The sequence below is a fragment of the Balaenoptera musculus genome, chromosome 2 (assembly GCF_009873245.2).
Source record: "Balaenoptera musculus isolate JJ_BM4_2016_0621 chromosome 2, mBalMus1.pri.v3, whole genome shotgun sequence".
Taxonomy (NCBI): domain Eukaryota; kingdom Metazoa; phylum Chordata; class Mammalia; order Artiodactyla; family Balaenopteridae; genus Balaenoptera; species Balaenoptera musculus.
Window position 1 is genome coordinate 31473852 of NC_045786.1, and position 16991 is coordinate 31490842.

The 16991-nt window shown below is 60.9% G+C and overlaps 2 protein-coding genes across 12 annotated transcripts in view; one reads left to right on the forward strand and one right to left on the reverse strand.

The window, feature by feature from the left end:
• Positions 1–3495, forward strand: part of FAM189A1 (family with sequence similarity 189 member A1) — a 401999-nt gene extending 398504 nt beyond the window's left edge. For 3 of the 7 annotated variants that reach the window (XM_036843433.1, XM_036843436.1, XM_036843435.1), the window contains one exon: positions 27–3495. In XM_036843433.1, coding sequence (XP_036699328.1) covers positions 27–349 — 323 coding nt within the window. In that variant the 3' untranslated portion in view covers positions 350–3495. The remainder of the gene's footprint in view (positions 1–26) is intronic. The other 4 variants (XM_036843437.1, XM_036843439.1, XM_036843438.1 and 1 more) reach the window with 2 other exon arrangements.
• Positions 3496–4231: 736 nt separating this feature from the next.
• Positions 4232–16991, reverse strand: part of APBA2 (amyloid beta precursor protein binding family A member 2) — a 230682-nt gene continuing 217922 nt past the window's right edge. For 3 of the 5 annotated variants that reach the window (XM_036844816.1, XM_036844817.1, XM_036844814.1), the window contains exons 12-15: positions 16116–16328; positions 14452–14571; positions 8158–8298; positions 4232–5361 (exon numbers count right to left, since the gene is read on the reverse strand). In XM_036844816.1, the coding sequence (XP_036700711.1) occupies positions 5290–5361; positions 8158–8298; positions 14452–14571; positions 16116–16328 (546 nt within the window). In that variant the 3' untranslated portion in view covers positions 4232–5289. The remainder of the gene's footprint in view (positions 5362–8157; positions 8299–14451; positions 14572–16115; positions 16329–16991) is intronic. The other 2 variants (XM_036844818.1, XM_036844819.1) reach the window with 2 other exon arrangements.

Here is a 16991-nt window from a genome sequence, read left to right on the forward strand (position 1 = left end):
ATTGTGCATTTTCCCTTGGTTTTCAGCTTCCTTGTCTCACTCTGTCATGGTTGCCTGTGCCTGTCGGCCCCAGCTTTCACCCCCCAGGGAACCAGATGCCTGGAAAACGGACCAGCGGTTAAAGCCAGAGGCCTTACAGACAGTCTCCAAAGAGCGGCTGCACTCCTTAGTGGACAGCAAGGCCTACGCGGACGCCAGGGTTTTGGTGGCTAAGTTCTTGGAACACTCGAGCTGCTCCCTTCCTGTGGAGGTGAGACACGTGGTGGGCTCCGCCCGCTCAGCCATCCCTTCCGAGGAGTGCCACATGGAGGAGGCCGTCCTCAGCGCCCGTGTCCTGGACCAGCTGTGAAGGCGCCTCCGTCTGGATGTGGACATGGACAGACCTGGTGCCAGAGTCCCTGCCAGGGACGCCGGGCCTTTGGGGAGAGGCTGCTGCCCGGGGGGCTCAAGCGGCAGAGGCCGTTCCCTCCCCCAGGGGGACCCCATCGGCTGTTTTCTGGGGCTGACACTTCCTACCTGTCCCAGTGATACAGTGGATGGCTCTCTCGTGTCCATCGTGAATTCTTCCCTGTTGTCAGGCAGGTGGCACCTTGAACTAGCCACGTGACAGCGATCCAGTGGCAGGGGACACGCATGTAGCTAAAGAAACTGAAGCATCTTCACAATCGGCGCCATGGAAGAGCAGGATTCTCCCGCACCCCAGTCCCCAACCCCCGATTTAGTTTAGTGTTTAAAGGGGTAGAGGACTCATCAGGCAATGAGCCCATTTCCCCTTGCGGTTTGAATCAATGATCAACCCTTTCTCAGAGGCTGATTTTAAAGAAAATAAGTCATTCTAGCCCAGATGGCAGCCGGGGTCCAGCCTTATGCCCGCAGGGCGACAGGGCCACCCTGTGAACAAACATACAATGAGGGACTCCCCAGGGGGGCCCGGCCACCCTGTGGCAAGGGGCTTTGAGGAACCCCCCTCCCCCCTCCACACACGCACCTTGTCTCCCAGGCAACCCCTCCCTGCCTCTCCCCGCCCCAGGGCATTTTCCCAGCTTCCTCTCTGGCAATCTCTTTAACCGGCCCAGCACGGAGCACTTTGAGTGGTTATTTGCCCCGTAACAATAAGCCCCCATGGCGAGCCCCTGGGGTTCTCCCACGTCTGCCGTCGCCAGACTGGCCTCAAGGGCTCTCTGATGACCCAGAGCAGCCCCTTCCCCAGACGGGCGGCAGCAGCCACATCTGCTTTGGAAGATGCCGGCTGTCGACCGCTTCTTTCCGTGAACCACCCCACCTCGAGCTGGGTGCGCAGAAGCCTTCGTGGCCACAGCAGCTTGGGCGCCCTGGACCTTCTTGGCCCCCCGGGCCGCCCTGTTCTGGCGACCTCAGCAGCAGCTGCTTCCCAGCCAGGGTCCTGGAGCAGCGCTGTCCTCAAGGACTTTCCGCAGCCACGGGGATACCTGTGCCATCCTGGACTGTGGCTGGCGGCTCCTGCGTGGGACAAGGCAGCCGGAGACCACAGTTCTCAACCAAGAGCCCACGGCCCAACACAGGGAGTGCCGGGGGCGGGCTGGGAGGCTGCCGGGTGTCCAGCAGCCCAGGGCTGTGCCCCGCCCCCCGTATCCAGTGTGCTGGGGTGTGTGGAGGGAGCAGGGACGGGGCTCGCAGGGGTGTTTCCAGCCCAGACACCCCGAGGAGCCCCTCGACACCAAGGTAGGTAGCCCGCGGTGCCAGTCAGCTGCCAACGCTTTGCTTCCCTAATGTTATCATTGGTCACTGCCATCCAGAGGTGAGAGCTGGACCAATATATAAATCAGGCCTTGTGATGATAGCCAGAACTTTGCCGCTTGACACATCGCAGAGGAGAATTTTTGAGCACTTTATCCAGACTATAAAACGGGAAATCTCTACTCTAATTTTTCTCAACTGAGGGCTTTTGAAGTCCCCAAAAGTAAATCTCTCTGCAGGTAAAGTAAATTGATGGTTTTTCCAAGGGGCCTCCCCTAAGCCTCCCAGCAAAGCGTGAATGGCCCCAGCGCCCTGGCCTCTGCATCAAGGCGTCTCGGGTGGTAGCCAGAGCTTAGCAAGCTGCAGGGGTCTCACTTGGGTGGGGGGCTCACGTCAGGTTTGGGGGCTCACACGGCAGGGCCCTGGGCCGAGCCTGCAGGTCTCAGACAGACTGCCTCTAGAGTAAGGCCATCCCTTGCATCCGCCCCCCACCTCACGGGCTTCAGAATTGTTACTCTGCAGCGGGATGGGTGACCTCCAGGAGGCCTGGCCTGGTGCTCTGTGTCCTTTGCTTCCCCTCCCTGCAGGGGGCCATGTCTCCTGCCTCCGGGCACCTGCCACAGCCTGTGCCTCCACCTGGGTGCAGGTCGGTGCTCTGGCCCAAAGCCCACCAGCCGGCCGTTCTCAAGTGCTCAGCCCTCACACACGTTCTCATGCTCAGTTCTGTGCTTGTTCTCACAGCATCTCTATCTTGCGGGTGAGTACACTGTACCCAGTTCTACAGCGCTGGGCTGGCACCTTCTGAGGGCCACGTCGGCTCCTGCAGGGCCCAGGCTCCCGGCTCCCAGGAAAGGTCCTGGGAAGAGAGAGGTGCCTGGCAACGGGCCGGGGTCTGACTCCGCAGCCCGGGTACCTTCAACCCCACTCTGCTCAGCGGCACCTGGGAACCAGTGGCCCCGGCATCGAGCGCCCTGAGCCCCAGGCTGTGTCGGCTCATGGCCAAGGGGAAAGGCAGTGTCCCCCCCCATCACTGGTGCGCCCTCATCTGCTCGGCCCTGGTCTCCCCGCTCTCATTAACACATCAGCAGGCAGGTCCCCATGGGCTGCGCTGGAAGCCGAGGCCCAGGATGCCCCCAGCACAGGGCCCGGGGCCTGCGCTCTCCTGGACCTCCCCCACCAAAAAGAGGGCCAGCACAGGGCCAGTGCCTGTCTGGCACTGCCATTAGACCCCCCACCCAGGGACCACAAGGATGCTGGGATGGAGGAGCTCCGGACCCCTACTCTATGGCAAACGGGGGCGCTTATCCTTCACAAGGACTTAGGGGCTCCTTCAGCTGATGACAATGATACAAATTAAATGCGTGTAACAAACCACGTAAAAGAAAGCTTATTTCGAATGGATGTTTTCTCCCCCACAGCTGTATTGATCCACAGATGCTGCTATTAAGGCAGAATTTATAGGAAATTGTTTTCAAGCCTGTTTGTACAACTGGCAGGTTGTATTTATTTAATGTACCTCAAGGTGTTTTCATAATGATCAGTGTTTTAATAAAAACTATTTCTGGCCTCTGTGTCTCTGAGGTCTGATCGGGACAGACAGATGCCGAGAGCCGTTGTGTACTGCTGGTGACCAGGTGCCGAGCGAGGGCTCAGGCCGGGCGACCGACCACGGAGCGTGACCCACCCCTGGCACCCGACTGTGTTTCCTAACATCCTTCTGGAGACAGACCCTGGGGGTGTGAGGGGAGCAGGCAGGCACCCGGCCCACAGCTGTCCCTCTGTGGGACATGTCCCCAGCTTCTGGGAGGAATGCAGGCCCCTGGCTTAAAGCTTTTTTTTTTTTTTTTTTTAATGTGTATCACATGACGGGACACCTGCCCCCGTCATCTGCTAGCCATAGGTTTCCTCTCCGGAGCCCATTCACCTGCCTCGTTCTGGGCGCTGCAGGGCCATACCTCTGGGCCCCCCTGAGCCGAGGCCCCTTCCCTGCAGCTCTCACCCCAGGGTGTGGGCCATCCCTGCCTAGTGGCTCACAGCATGGAACTAAGATCCCGGCCAGAGAAGGGGCCTGGCTTGCCCAATGTCCCTTGATAACATGCTGGAACACTGCCCAGGGCTTCTGACCAGAGCCCATGCTCACCCCACCTCCCCATGCCAGGGGACACCGGGACCAGGACGGTGACCACAGAACGCAGTCAGCGATGGGAGCACTGCCAAGTCCTGCAATCAGGCGACACGGGCTGCAGGGCGGCCCCAGGGAAGGAGCCAGGCTTTCTGCACTATACGCGCACACACCTCTCCCAGAGACGATTCCCATCTGAACCAGGAGAAGCCTGAGCCTCCCACTCTCCCTTATCCAATTAGTCGGGAGCTTGTCTCCTGCAGGGATGGTGCCTGGAGCCCTCAGACCTGGTGGGGAGGCCCCCACTCGGAGCCGGGCTGTGAGGGGCGGAGTTAGAGCAAAGCTGGTCAGCCACTTCTCCGTCAACAAACCAGCCACACGGACAGCTTTCCATCATGACCTCAGGTTTATTAGTGGTATTAGCGAGTCTTCCCAAGGTCAGCTGCATGCAACACACAGGTCATCCTCATCCAGTGGTCCTAGAGCTTAGTTACTGCATGGTAAGGCTTCTTAAGTCACAGTGTATTCTTCAAGGCCTGGGCCAAAGAGAGAGACTTCCGGACAAAATGACATCGTGAACGCTGAGCTCTGCGGGGCGGATCTAGACTATGCTGCACTTGACCTACACGCACTGGAACACTGCTCACGGCGACGGCACCCGGACACGTGGGCCCCCGGGGACAGCAGGCTCCAGGTGTCCGGGGAGGGTCTGGTTTCCGAGGGGGGAGCTCACGTGTGGATGCTGTGTGTAGACAGAGATTGTAACGAGGCCGCCGGCCTGTGTGGGAGGCTGCCGGGGGCGTCCAGGGGCCAGCGGACAGGCGGGCGTGGTCACGGGTCGTCGGAAAATCCTAACGTCTGAAGAGCAGTTTGTTGTCAAAAGTCAAAATGGTGATGTTGTCGAAATAGGCATGGAGTTTTGAGGTTGTGGATATCACCATTTATGTAACTCAGGGATGTCTCCTTTCTCGGGAAATACAACCACGTGTCCCCCAACTTCAGTGACCAGTCCCATCCTGAGAGCTGGCTGTCCACACTCAGCCATTGGGGCAGCCGGGCGCCCTCCCCGCAGGAACCCGAGCCCCAGCCGAGGGCGGGGCACACCGCTGCTGCCCCCTGGAGCGCGCTGTCCTCGAGGGGCTCCCTGCACAGCCGCATCCGGGGGCACCCACGTTCGCCCTCCACAGCTCCACACCACACGGACGTACAGACAAACCCTTGTCCGTTGCAATGAGAAAATTCAGAATGTGGCAAAATACGTGACTGTTCTACAAAGACTGGTTCCTGTGACTCTCCTTGGATAAAGACCCCTTTTTGTCCAAAAAAAAAAAAAAAAAAAAGTGGGTGGTGAGGGCATGCCCTTCAGAGGAGCCAGTGTCCTCGGGTAGGCTGTGGGTTCAGGGGTCGGGTCCTGGGTCCGGCTCCCACTCCTTGGGGTGCAGGCGGGCAGCCTAGATGTACAACGGGGTCTCCTGGCCTGTGAGGAGCCTGAACATGGCGGCAGGCATGGTCTTCATATGGATCTGCCAATGAGAGAGAGGGGCTGAGCCAGCCCTCCCTGCCTCCACCTCCCCACCTCCGTCCCCTCCATGCGAGGCCAGCGATGCCCAAGTCCCCTGAGCGTGTCCTGTGTAAAGTACCAGCGTCCAGAGGGGAGGAAGAATGACCTGCACGCTGTCAACAACAAATTGGCACTTGTCATGGGCACTTGCCATCTACCTCTACAAGGATTAAAGCAGGTGCCGCTGCAGCTGCTGACCTTCAACACCCCATGAAAGGGATTCAGGGTGGAGATCAGGAATGAGGCCCTCTGTGCTCTGGGAAAAACTGGGAGAACAGGTCTTCAGATAGTTAGATATTTTCAGAAGCCGATTTTATGAGCCCAATTCTTGCATCTCCTCATATCTAGAAAAGCACTAAATTCCTTCATGGTGACATTTGCTCCTCGTGACTAGCAGTAACCCTCAGGAGACTAGCAGAACCTTCTGCAAAAATATGTGCTCCATTGCATGTACTCCCCCTTCACCAAAATCACATGTATACTGACCTTCCCCCCTGCCTCTTTGGAGCAGTTTCCCAGAGCTATATGAAATGCTGTCTCCCGGGCTACAGTCCTCATTTTGCCCAAAATAAAACAACTCACAACTCTCATGTTGTGCATTTTTTCAAGTCGACACCGTGGTCACCACCCCTGATGGCGGCTTAGAAAGCATACCCTGACTGCGCAGACTGTGACCTGGGCGCCCCGTCCAGGTCTTTAGAGGGTTTTTACATGCGGTCAAGGGCTGGTTTTCCCTTCAGCTCAAGGTGACACCAGGTGCATGAAAAGTTGGACTTTTGACTGTGCACTGAGCTGAAGGCAGGCTGGGGTGCCCAGGCCTCCTTGGAAACTGCAAGGGGCCAGCTTTGCCTCGGCATGAGACCCAGAGGCTCACACACAAAGTGTGTGCGCTGCAGGCGGAGGCCTGGAGCCCCCCAGCCCCTGGGGGTCAGTTAGCAAATGAGCCTTTGGGGCCTGACCTCAGTCCCTGGCGTCACAGAGGCTGGGTACGCCAGCAAGGCACAGAGACAGCTGCCCGGAGAGGCCGACCGTGGGGGGCACATACCCTAAATCCCGCCTGGGCCCCAGGCTCTGCTTCTGCTTCCTTTAAGCACTCTGCTCCGCAGGCTAGCCCGGGACCCGGCCGTGCTCAGGCCCCTGTGGGTGACCACGGCTCTAGGAGGTGGGCTGGCAGACCTCCAGCGCCCAGGGAGAGGCGGCCGCAGGTGCAGCCAACCCCCAGGGGCGCGTAGCCAACCCCCCGGGCCTGCCCTTCCTCGGGCAAGCCGCTCTCAGGCCTTATCTGACCAACCCAGATGGCCAGTCTGGCTGAAGCGTTTTCTTGTCACCCAGGCTCCCCCGCTGGCCCCCAACACCAGGATCTGTCTGATCCACTTAGATGTTTGCTCCTTCATCAGCCTGCGATGGCTTTTCCCATCAGAAGATTAATTCTAATTCCTCAATCTGAAACCCACCCCCAAGGCCCAGCAAAACACCAGGTCTAGTTGACGGGTGACTCATTTTCCAAATGTGCTCAGGGATGATGGGAAACACAGGCAGACAAGCTCATCTCCCAGGACCAGCCAGTCCAGCGCGAGGTCCGCCCAGGCTGAACGGCTTCCCACACCCTGAGCCTGAGGTCCAGCCTGACTGGTACCCATTCACCTCAGGTCCAGACAGTCAGACGCATTTCTCCTGCTCCCAGCCCAGCTCCCCCGCCCGGCTGATGGCCCCAGCGGGGCGGCTGTCTCGAGGCATCTGCTTAGGACAATTGGATTTTCCTTTCTTTGAAGCCATTTGTAAGAGAAGGCTAATGGCGCCTACCTGGCCCCCTCCTTCCTGAGAGCCGCTGTCTGCCACCACCCATGCAGGGAAACAGGCTTCCTCCCCCGGCCTCGGGACTTTCACAAAATACTGAGTGGGTCAACGTGGCCCCAGGAGAGGTGTCCTGACCGGACATGATCCAAAGGCCCCTCAGGGAACAGCACCCTACTCCCCCCACCAGCCTCCAAAGAGGAAGCCGTGCCCTCTCCCCACACAGTCCCTGGGTCCCCACCACCCTCAGAATCAAACCTAAACTCCCCGCCCGGCAACTGCCTTCACAGCCGTCCCATGTCACCCGCCTCTCAGCGCTGTCTGCCCCTTCTGCGCTGCTCTCACCCAGGCTTCACCCAGGGAGACACTCACGCATTCACCTTGACTCCCCGCTTCCCACACACCTACACACACCTACCCCCGCACCAGGGAGGCCTCCTTCCCAGCACTGGGCTGGTAGCCCCACTCCCAGCATCTTACGTCCCCCGCTGAGGTACCCTGCTCCCTCCTGAGCTCCCTGCTCTGTACCCCGTCCACCCTCACGCTGGCATGGCATTGCACTGATGCCAGAAAGAAGCAGAAAAGGAGGCGGGGTACAGCCAGCAGAGTGGGAGAGGGGAGCACAGCAGGGCCGGCCTGCGCATGCCCACCCCCATCCCATCAGCCACAGTTACCCGGGGTGAGGAGGGGATGCCAGACCCCGCCTGCAGCAGGCTCCCCCGTGGGAGACACAGCCGTGCTCAGCTGACGCAGCCCCTGGAAGAGGCTCACGGAGGTCCAGGTGGGAGCACGCCAGCCAGCAGACGTGCCCAAGTCCCCACAGGGACAGGCTCTCCCAAGAAGGGAGGCTTTGCTCTGGGGTGCTTCCCCAGCACCTTATACACGCCCTCGGGGATTAGATGTCGGCCATGGAAACATCTGGGCTCCGAGAGCCTGGTTCTGGCTTCGGGCAGTGACCTCTCACCTCTCCCACCGAGTTGGACAGCGCCTGGACGATCTTCTCGTGGGCCGTGGCCACCACGCTCTGCCCGTTGATCTCGATGATGCGGTGGCCCACGCGGACGCCGCCCCGCTCCGCGATGCCCCCGCGCATGAGGCTGCAGATCTAAGCGACAGGGGGGTGGGGGGTGGTCGGGTCAGCACAGGGTCCCCGCCACGCTCGCCGGTCGCCTCCAGCCCCCAAAGACGGGGAGGAGAATCAATCACACACAGGATGAAGCCCCAGGGCAGACGCTCCTACATGCTGTCTGCTGACTCACCAACTGGGAGGTTACGGTTTGGAATGTGTTTGAAAATGGGAGACCCGTCCCCCCCACCCGCCCTCGCTGGTTGGAATCTGCCCCCCCCCCAGCCACCCGGGGCCTCTGTTCCTGGGTCAGGGGTGTGGAGGCCGGGAGGTGTGCAGGTAAAGCCCATCCTGGCAGATCCGCCAGCAGCCACTCTGCTCCTCTTTCCAGTGAAGCCGGTCACTGCTCCCCCGTCACAGGGAGGTGGTGATTTCACCAGCCGACAAACGGAAAGAGATGATGCAGCCCCCACGTGTGTGAGATCCACTGAAGACTGGGTGTCAGAAGGTGGGGTCCATGCAGACAGCAGGGAGGGCGAGCAGCCCCAGGGCCCATGGAGAGCGGGGGGGGGGGGGCAGCTGCACCCGGGGGGTCCCGGGGACCTGGTGGGAGCCATGGGAGGGGGGTGGGATGAAAGCACTGCAGCAAGAGAGGCTGGGGCGGGAGGGGGCAGGCAGGGCGCCAGGCCTCCCATCCACCCCCAGCCGAGGGCAGACGGCAGCGTCCCTGGGGCCGAGGCTGCCCGAGAACAACCACACCCGCACTGGAGGTCTCCCCTGTCCACCCCCGCCAGGCACCTCTACCCTGGGCCCCTTGCAGCAGTACCCCAGCCGTCCTGCCTGAAGGACGTCCTGCCCTGTACCAGACGTGTTTGAGGATGAGGAAGGCCGAGCCCAGAGTCTGCTGGGAGGAGAGGGCCAGGCTGGTGGGACCCTGTCCCCCGAGTGCCCGGGGGACACCCCGCATCACCTGACAGCCTCGTTGTACCCACGGAGGCCTTGGTCTATACGGTTTCCTCAACAACCCAAAAATTCCACCAGGAACTTTTTAGGGCCTTCGAGGGGTCCTCGTATGATTCTGGTCAGCATCCTACAAGGTCAAGGGTCGGCCTGCCCGCAGGAGGCGCAGGTGCAGGCAGGACGGCCAGCCCTCCCCCAGACTTGGTGTTCTTCCCTTCCCACCGCGAGGCTCAACGCTGCGAGGCCTCCTCCACGCCCTGTGCTGAACGCCGCCCCCGCCTGGGGCCCCTACCTGGGTCACAGCCCCTTCCCCTCCCAGCCCTGGCCGGGCTGCTCCACTGGCTAGGGGCTGACTCTCCACCCCCAGACAGGACCCCTCCACCCCACCTGCCCGTGCTCTCCCTCGGCACTGGCCTGGCAACTTTTGAAGGCTGAGATAGGCTGAAAGGCCACTGACCCCAGGCTGGCCCTGGCACCCCTGCAAGACTCCCACGTCATCTGTTTTGTGGTCTTTCCAGATCCTCTTTGTGTGTGTGTGTGCAAATCCCAGTGCGGGCGGCTGGCCTTCCAAAACGAGGCGTGCCCCCAGAACCCAGGGCCTTGGGCTGCTCTAATTTCTCAGGGTGCACCTCTCAGGAGGAACGCTGGTGTCTCCCAGCTGGGGACGTCCTGATCTCTTCCATGGTGTTGTGGGAACAGAGAGGAGGGGTCCATTTAGAAGGAGCGTTAACTGGCTCAGTTGGGGCCTGTCTGCAAATGAATGCCTTGTACTTTGGGCGTAATGAAGCTGAAAATGGGAAAAGCGCTTGTGCAAGACTAACTCAGGGGTCAGCAGACTTTTCCAGGGATGCGGGGAACTTATCTGCGGGGTGCACGTGATCCTTGGGCTCGGCGGGCCCTGCAGTCCCAGTGGGAGGAAAGGCGGCTGGCTGGCCACGACAGGGCCTTGTAGGCACCTCTGTGGCTTGGTTATTGACACCCGGGACCCTAGATGCAAACAGGACAGCCCCTGCCCAGCTCACAGATGGCTCAGGTCCACGCGTGCGCTTGCCCACTGACCCCGACCGCGCACTCCAGCATCTGATACGGGCAGAGGGCAAGCTCCCCACGACAGCCGTGCAGGCCAACGCCTGCCCCGCCACTGCCCATCGGGGAGCCTGGGGCAGGTCCCTTCAGCTCCCTGTTCCTGCGTCCTCATCTGTGCATGGGGACAGGGGATGCCCTCCCTAACCAGACCCATGCACAGACATGGGCTCTAGAGGGAAGCCCCAGGTTTGCAGGAAGAGCTGGCCGGATGGTGGCCTTTCCCGGTTCCTAGAACTGACAGACAGGTGGACTGACACCCCAGACAGACGCCCCAGCAGGCCTACAAGTCTTGCAGCAACGGAACTAGACAGACTGGAGAACCAGAAGTCCTGCACGCCCGTGTTCACGGCAGCTCGGTTCACAGTAACCAAGAGGTAGAAGCAACTCAAGTATCCATCAGTGGAGGAACGGACAACCAAAATGGGGCGTTTCCACACAATGGAACACGATTCACCCTTAAAAAGGAAGGAAATCCTGCTACACATGCTATGACGTGGATGACCCTTGAGGACATTTTGCTGAGTGAAACAGGCCAGTCACAGATGGACAAAAACCGCATGATTCTACTCATATAAGGTACCTAAGTACGTCATATTCAACTTCACAGGACAGGAAGTAGCACGCTGGTCACCAGGAGCTGGGGGAGTGGGAGGTGGGGAGTCAGTGTTCACGGGAACAGACTTTCAGATTTGTTGATGGAAACAGTTCTCGGGATTGGTTCTACAACAACGTCAACGTGCTTAACGCTGCTGAACTGCACGCTGAAAAATGGTTGAGATGGTAAATTTCACGTTAGTTGTATTTTACCACAATTAAAAAAAGCAAACAAAAACAGGAAAAGCAGATGTTCTAGGAGAGAGTCGGGGCCAAAAGAAAAGGGGGAGAGAGGGGCAGATTTCGCAAGGTAATCCAGCTTCTCAGCCACAGGGCCTCTTGTTTTAAAGAAAAGACAAGCTACACTGAGATCCTCGGGGCCAGTGCTCAGGCTGGCAGCCCCCAAACACACGCACCCGAGTATGCACACACACACACACACACACGCACGCGCACACACGCACCGGTGTGCGCACACTGACAGCCATGCAGAGGGCCCCTCGCCTCACCTCTCACCTGACAGCACCCAGATGTACCTGACGCCCCAGCGCTGGGACATACTTCACCTAACTGCTCACCCCAGACATTTAAGCAGGCACCTGCCACAGGCAACGTTTCTGGAGGCATCAGGCAGAAAACGGCAGCAGGTCTGCATTGGGGCTGACAAACACCACCTCTGGCCTGGCATTCCGTCACCTGCTCTCCAGCCACGGCCTCCCGGGTGCTCTCAGGGCGAGGAAGCCCCCGGGAGCCACCACGGCCCCTGCCTCCTGGCCCCTAGCACGCGCACCCCCATTCACAGAGGCAGGATGCCAGATGGTGGGTGGGTGGCGCTGGGGGCCACGCGGCTCCTCGTCCACAGCTGGCCCCAAGCGCACGCACCGTGGGACTCGGACCCTGGACCAGCGGCAGAGGCACCGAGCAGTGGGCAGCACCAGGACCCCTATGTGCACACCTGTGACCCGGGAAGGGCAGCCTGGCAACGCTGCCTTCAGAATCAGGGGGTAATACTTCCCCAGTTCCAGACCCCAGATCTGCTGTGACCCTGAACTCCACATCCCCAAACCTTCTGGGAAGCCCCCCTGGCCTCAGCCTCCCAGCCACTCATACCAACCTGGGAACATCCCCGCACACCCCCACCGCAGAGACCCCTCCTGTATCTCCCCAGGGATGCACCCCCGCCAGCCTCCCCTCCCCCATCTCTGAGAGGGAAGGCTCAGGGCCAGGCCACACTCAGGCCACCCCACACCTGTCCTCTCCACTGCCTCCCCTTCCTCTCCCCCTCGCTTGAATTCAGCCCCCACAAAACTCTAGGCAGAGCCTCCCTTCCTTGTGTCTCCTCCTCCCCCTTCCCCACCTCGGTCCCCACGGCCTCCCCAGCTGTGTGACCCAGGGAAAGTTACTAAACCTCTCTGTGCCCCAGCTTCCTGGCCAGTCCGCATGCTCCTTCTTGGGCTGTAGTGAAGATTAAAATGAACTGGCTGGAGGGAAGTATTTGCAGGGGAAGGATTTTGCTGTCGGGGAGGTGGGGGCGCATCAGGCCCCAAGAACAGGCAAAGCCCTTGGCCACCCCCCAGGAGCCTGGCCTTGAGGGGAAAGCCGGCCCTGATGCATCACACCGTCCCCCTGCAAGGCTTGCAATGGAACAGAGGCTGCACCTTACAAAGACCATGAAGCAGGCCCACCTGGATGGCGAGCTCCCCGGGGCCATGCAGGAGGGAGAGCCTGGGTCCCACAAGGCTGCCCATCAGGGCAGGGGCAGCCCTCAGGGTCACACAAGCAGGGCCCATCTCAGGGGCTGCCGGCCACTGACAGTCCTACCTACCACTCACCTGCCCCCACCCCAGGGAGGGAGGTCCAGCGGACGGCACCCAGGCAGGCCCTGCATGGTGGCTCAGGGTGTCAGGGGCAGGTCTAAGGCCCGCCCAGCTGCTCCCCGGGCCTGGGGTCCAGGCCCATCCACACGGTGCTCATAGCAGCTGCAGGCAGGGACGCTGGGCAACCTCCTGCACGGCCCCGGGCACATGTGTGTGCAGAGCAGCCGGGCAGGGTGGTGCCAGCTGGACCACCAACTGGCCAACTCCCGGGGCAGATGCCATGTTCCGGAAAGAAATTCTGAGGGGGTGCAGACAGCCTGGCCGGGCCCCTGTGCTTGGGTATGGTGCCAAGGGGCCTTTCTTCTCTGCAGAGTTTGGGCCCAGTGGGCCCTCCTTGGAGGTCTCGGTGTACTTAATGGATTTTCTCAATCTCCCCAGAAAGCTTCAGTGACTTGCCCAGTGTCACACAGCTGGGAAGGTACGGCCAACGTCAGCCTCAGATGCACCCACACCCTTTCCTCCTTCGTCTTGGGCACCAGCTGGACCACCTTCCCGGCCAGCCCTGTGTTTGTGGGGCATGTGACTGAGCCCTGTCTGGCCAGATGGATGTAGACAGAAATGGCAAGAGACGCATCTATGCCCCCGTCTCCCCGCAGCTGCCGGTCAGACAAAGAGCCCCCTGGAGGAGGGTGAGCCTGGGCCCCTGAGCGACCCTGTGGCGCGAAGCCCCCTCCCATGTTGGACTGTGACCCGAACGACAGATCAGCTCTCAGTCCGCTGAGATCCGGGGAACATCTGTTACAGCAGCAAGTGCGCCCTAACCCAGAGGGGACAGAGATGTCCTGTGACTCTCCCCGGCCCCGTGTAAACTCTCCACACTCCTGCACCAGGTAGTGACGGGGGAATTTCTGTCTCATTTGTAGTCCTGTTTCTAGAACGTTCTCCCGATGTGTCCCCTCTGTGACCGTGGAGGGACACACACGTCTTCCCCCTCAACCTGACACCACCCCCATCCACTGCACAATCTCTTCCTTGGCTTTTTAGCACTCTGGGCTGGCTTAAGCAATCTGGAAATGACCGGCCTTCCCTCTTCTGTCCTCCATCTGTGGCCACATCCCTGCCCACTGGGACCTTTGCAGGAGAAACGACCCAGGAAACAGAGCTCACGCAGGTCGAAGAGGAGGTGGGAACTCTGGAGGGAAGAACTCCGGCCTGAGGAACAGGCACAGACTTTTGGCCAGACCAGCACTCATTCAAGCCCAGCATTACCTCCTCCTGGAGGCCCTCCTGCCTCCTCAGTGGCTGGAGCCCCACCTGACACAGCTCAGGAACCTCACACACGGCTCTGAATGGGTGAGTGAATGAGCAAATGAATGAATGAACAAATGAATGAGTGGGTGGGTGTCTTGCACACAGTGACTCTGACACTGCCATCGGCTGCGGGTCCCAACTGCAGGGGTGGGAGGGCTCCTCTCTGCACTCCAGAGCAGGGGTCTGCAGAGAACAGCCACCACTGGGACGAGGGTGCCGAGGGCGGGGCTGGAGGGACCCATGCCATGACCACACGCTGGCCCGCCCGCCCCGCCTGGCCTGGCTGCTGGCAGCCGTGCCCACTGGCTGGGACCTGCCCCATCAGACAGGAGCGGTTCTGGAGGGACGGAGAGCTGCCCCCCAGCTCCCTGCACCAGGCCCTCCACGTGCACGGTGGAGGCTGCCGAGGGCCGAGCGGACTCACGATGCCGTTCTGCACGCTGAAGCCCAGCTGGTACTTGAGGTCCGGCCGCTTGATGAGGACGGTGGTGACCGGCGGGCAGCTGACGATGTTGAGCTTCACCTGTGTCTGGTTCTTCAGACCCTGCAGAGCAGGAATGGGAGGCCCAGTGGGTCTCAGACGCCGCTGGGAGGACAACCTCAGGGGCCTGGGAGGGTGAGCCAGTGGCAGGGCAGAGCCCCGGGAGCTGGGGGACCGAGCCAGGCAGGCCCCTCTCAGCCCCGGTGTCCCTCTGTGCGTGGATGCAGGCATCACCCTGACCGGATGCAGGGGCGCCGGGCATCCCAGGTGGCAGTGCGTGCCGTGGCCCCTGTGCTCTGGTGTGCCCTTTGACCTGGCCAAAAAAAAAGCTGCCCTGGGGGCAAGGCCAGGCTCCGAGCGCCCCTGTGCACAACTAAGAGGCCGGCACCAGGTCACCCTTGGCGGTGCCCAGGAGGGGCCCCGGCCATGCTGAGTGCAGGAGGACTTCCTGTTTGGGAAGATGGTGGGGGCACCGTCCTCAACACAAAGCATCCTCCAGTGATGGACTCTCATGCTGGGGGTGGGGCGAGGACAGGGTGTGGCCGGCAGAGCGGAAATCTGTCAGCAGGAGGCTCTGGTGTCTGTGCCGAGACAGGCCAAGGGAGACCTCAGGCCCCAGGGGACAGTGGATGCCGCGGCCGTGGTCCTGGGGTTGGGTGGGGGGAGGGGAAGGGGCCCAGCCTGCACGTGGCTGCAGCAGCAGGGAGCTCCTCCTCTGTGCACACGTGTGCGCATGCGCGTGCACGCGCGCACACACACACACACACACACACACACACACACACACACACACACACACACACACACACACACACACACACACACACACACACACACACACACACACACGGCCCCATCAGAGCCCAGGTTAGAAACTGCCCCAGGAGCTGCAGCCCTCAGAGCAAGGGTCCCGGCTGGCCAAGTCTCTGGCACCTCTGATGAAGGCTTCCTCTGTGTCTGTCTGTCTGTCTAGCTACATGGTACCCACTGGGTCCCCAGGTTCAGGAGCCCCCTCACAGGACCTGCATCTCTGAGTGACAAGGGAGAACAGAGGCCCATCCTCCAGCCCCGAGACCACAGCAGGGCTGGAGGGAATGAGCCACGGGACAGATGGCCCCCCGTAGGCTGAGCCACTGTCTGGACCCTTGAACAGAGCAAAGGCACCACCGTGCTGAGGTCCCCTTGGATGGCTGCCCAACGCTTCAGCCCGGGGGGCTCTCACAGACAAGCAGGGGCCACCTGTTTGTGTCCCCTCAGCGTGACCCTCTCTAGGGAGGGTCTGCACCTCCCGAACCTGCAGGCTAACGGGTCAGACGGTGAGAGCAGCCTCCCAGCTCAGATCCGGGCAGGGGAACCAACCTCCCTGTTTGCCCAGCAGGTGAGACTGTCAGCTAAGAGTCCCAGGCAAACTAAGACAAGCTGGTCACCCGACATCTACAGGTCCTCGGCCCTCACCTGGGGCAGCCCAGGTCCCTCTCTGATGTCAGGGCCGTGGTACAGTCTTGGGTTCAAAGTCACTGGGTGGGTCTCTCTGGGCTCTGCATTCTGGTGGGTCAGGGGGGATTACAAAGCGGCGAGGATATAGCGAGGTGGGGCCCCGCGCCCACCTTGATGATGCCCTGGCAGGTGGCGAGCGGCAGCCCCACCAGGCTGGTGCCGTTAATGGACATGATCTGGTCGCCGATGCTCAGCTTCCCCGAGCGGGCAGCCGGACCGCCGTTCATCATGTTGGCCAGGATCACGGTGGGCAGGATGGAGCCCCAGCCCGACTCCACCACCACCACACCCAGGATCTCACCCTTGTGCTTCTCCAGCTGCAGCTGCAAGGAAATGGGTAGGGTAAGAGAGGCCCACCTGAGATGGGGGCTGGGGGCTGGGCCTCTGCCCAGCACCCCGGAAGGACCAGCCCGAGCCGGGCCAGGTGCCTGCCCTGCCCTCAGAGAACTGAGGCCACCTCCTCTCGGCCAGGCTGCTGTCTCCCTGGCCCCGTCCAGCTCTGGCTCCCAAGCCCTCCTGGGACCTACCCAACCATCCTGGGAACCAGGAGCACGGACCCCCTCCTCTAGCCCCAAGCTCGGCTCCAGTGTCCCGGCTCCCACCCCCAACCCTCCCAGACCCACGGAGGCTAGAGGGACGCGTTCTCAGAGTCCAGATGCACACCCAGCCCGGCCCCCGCTCTTGTCTGGAAAAGTCCTTCTATTTTCTCTCTGCCTCACGGGTCACTCACAGAAAGCTGCCTGTCATTCATTCACTCAGCAACAAGCCAGGATCATTCACTCATTCCCAAGCAGTTAGGGTACAGGCCACCCCCAGGGATTTGCTCCTCTTCTCAGGAGAACTTTCTAGGACCCCTGAGCAAACCCACCGGAACCTGCCAAGGCTTCACTATGGGCAGCTTCCCAGCACCCTGGGCAGAACCCCAAGTTCCCCATTTTCAGGACGCCTCCTGCACGCTTTCCAGAAACACCTCGGGGGGCTGAGCC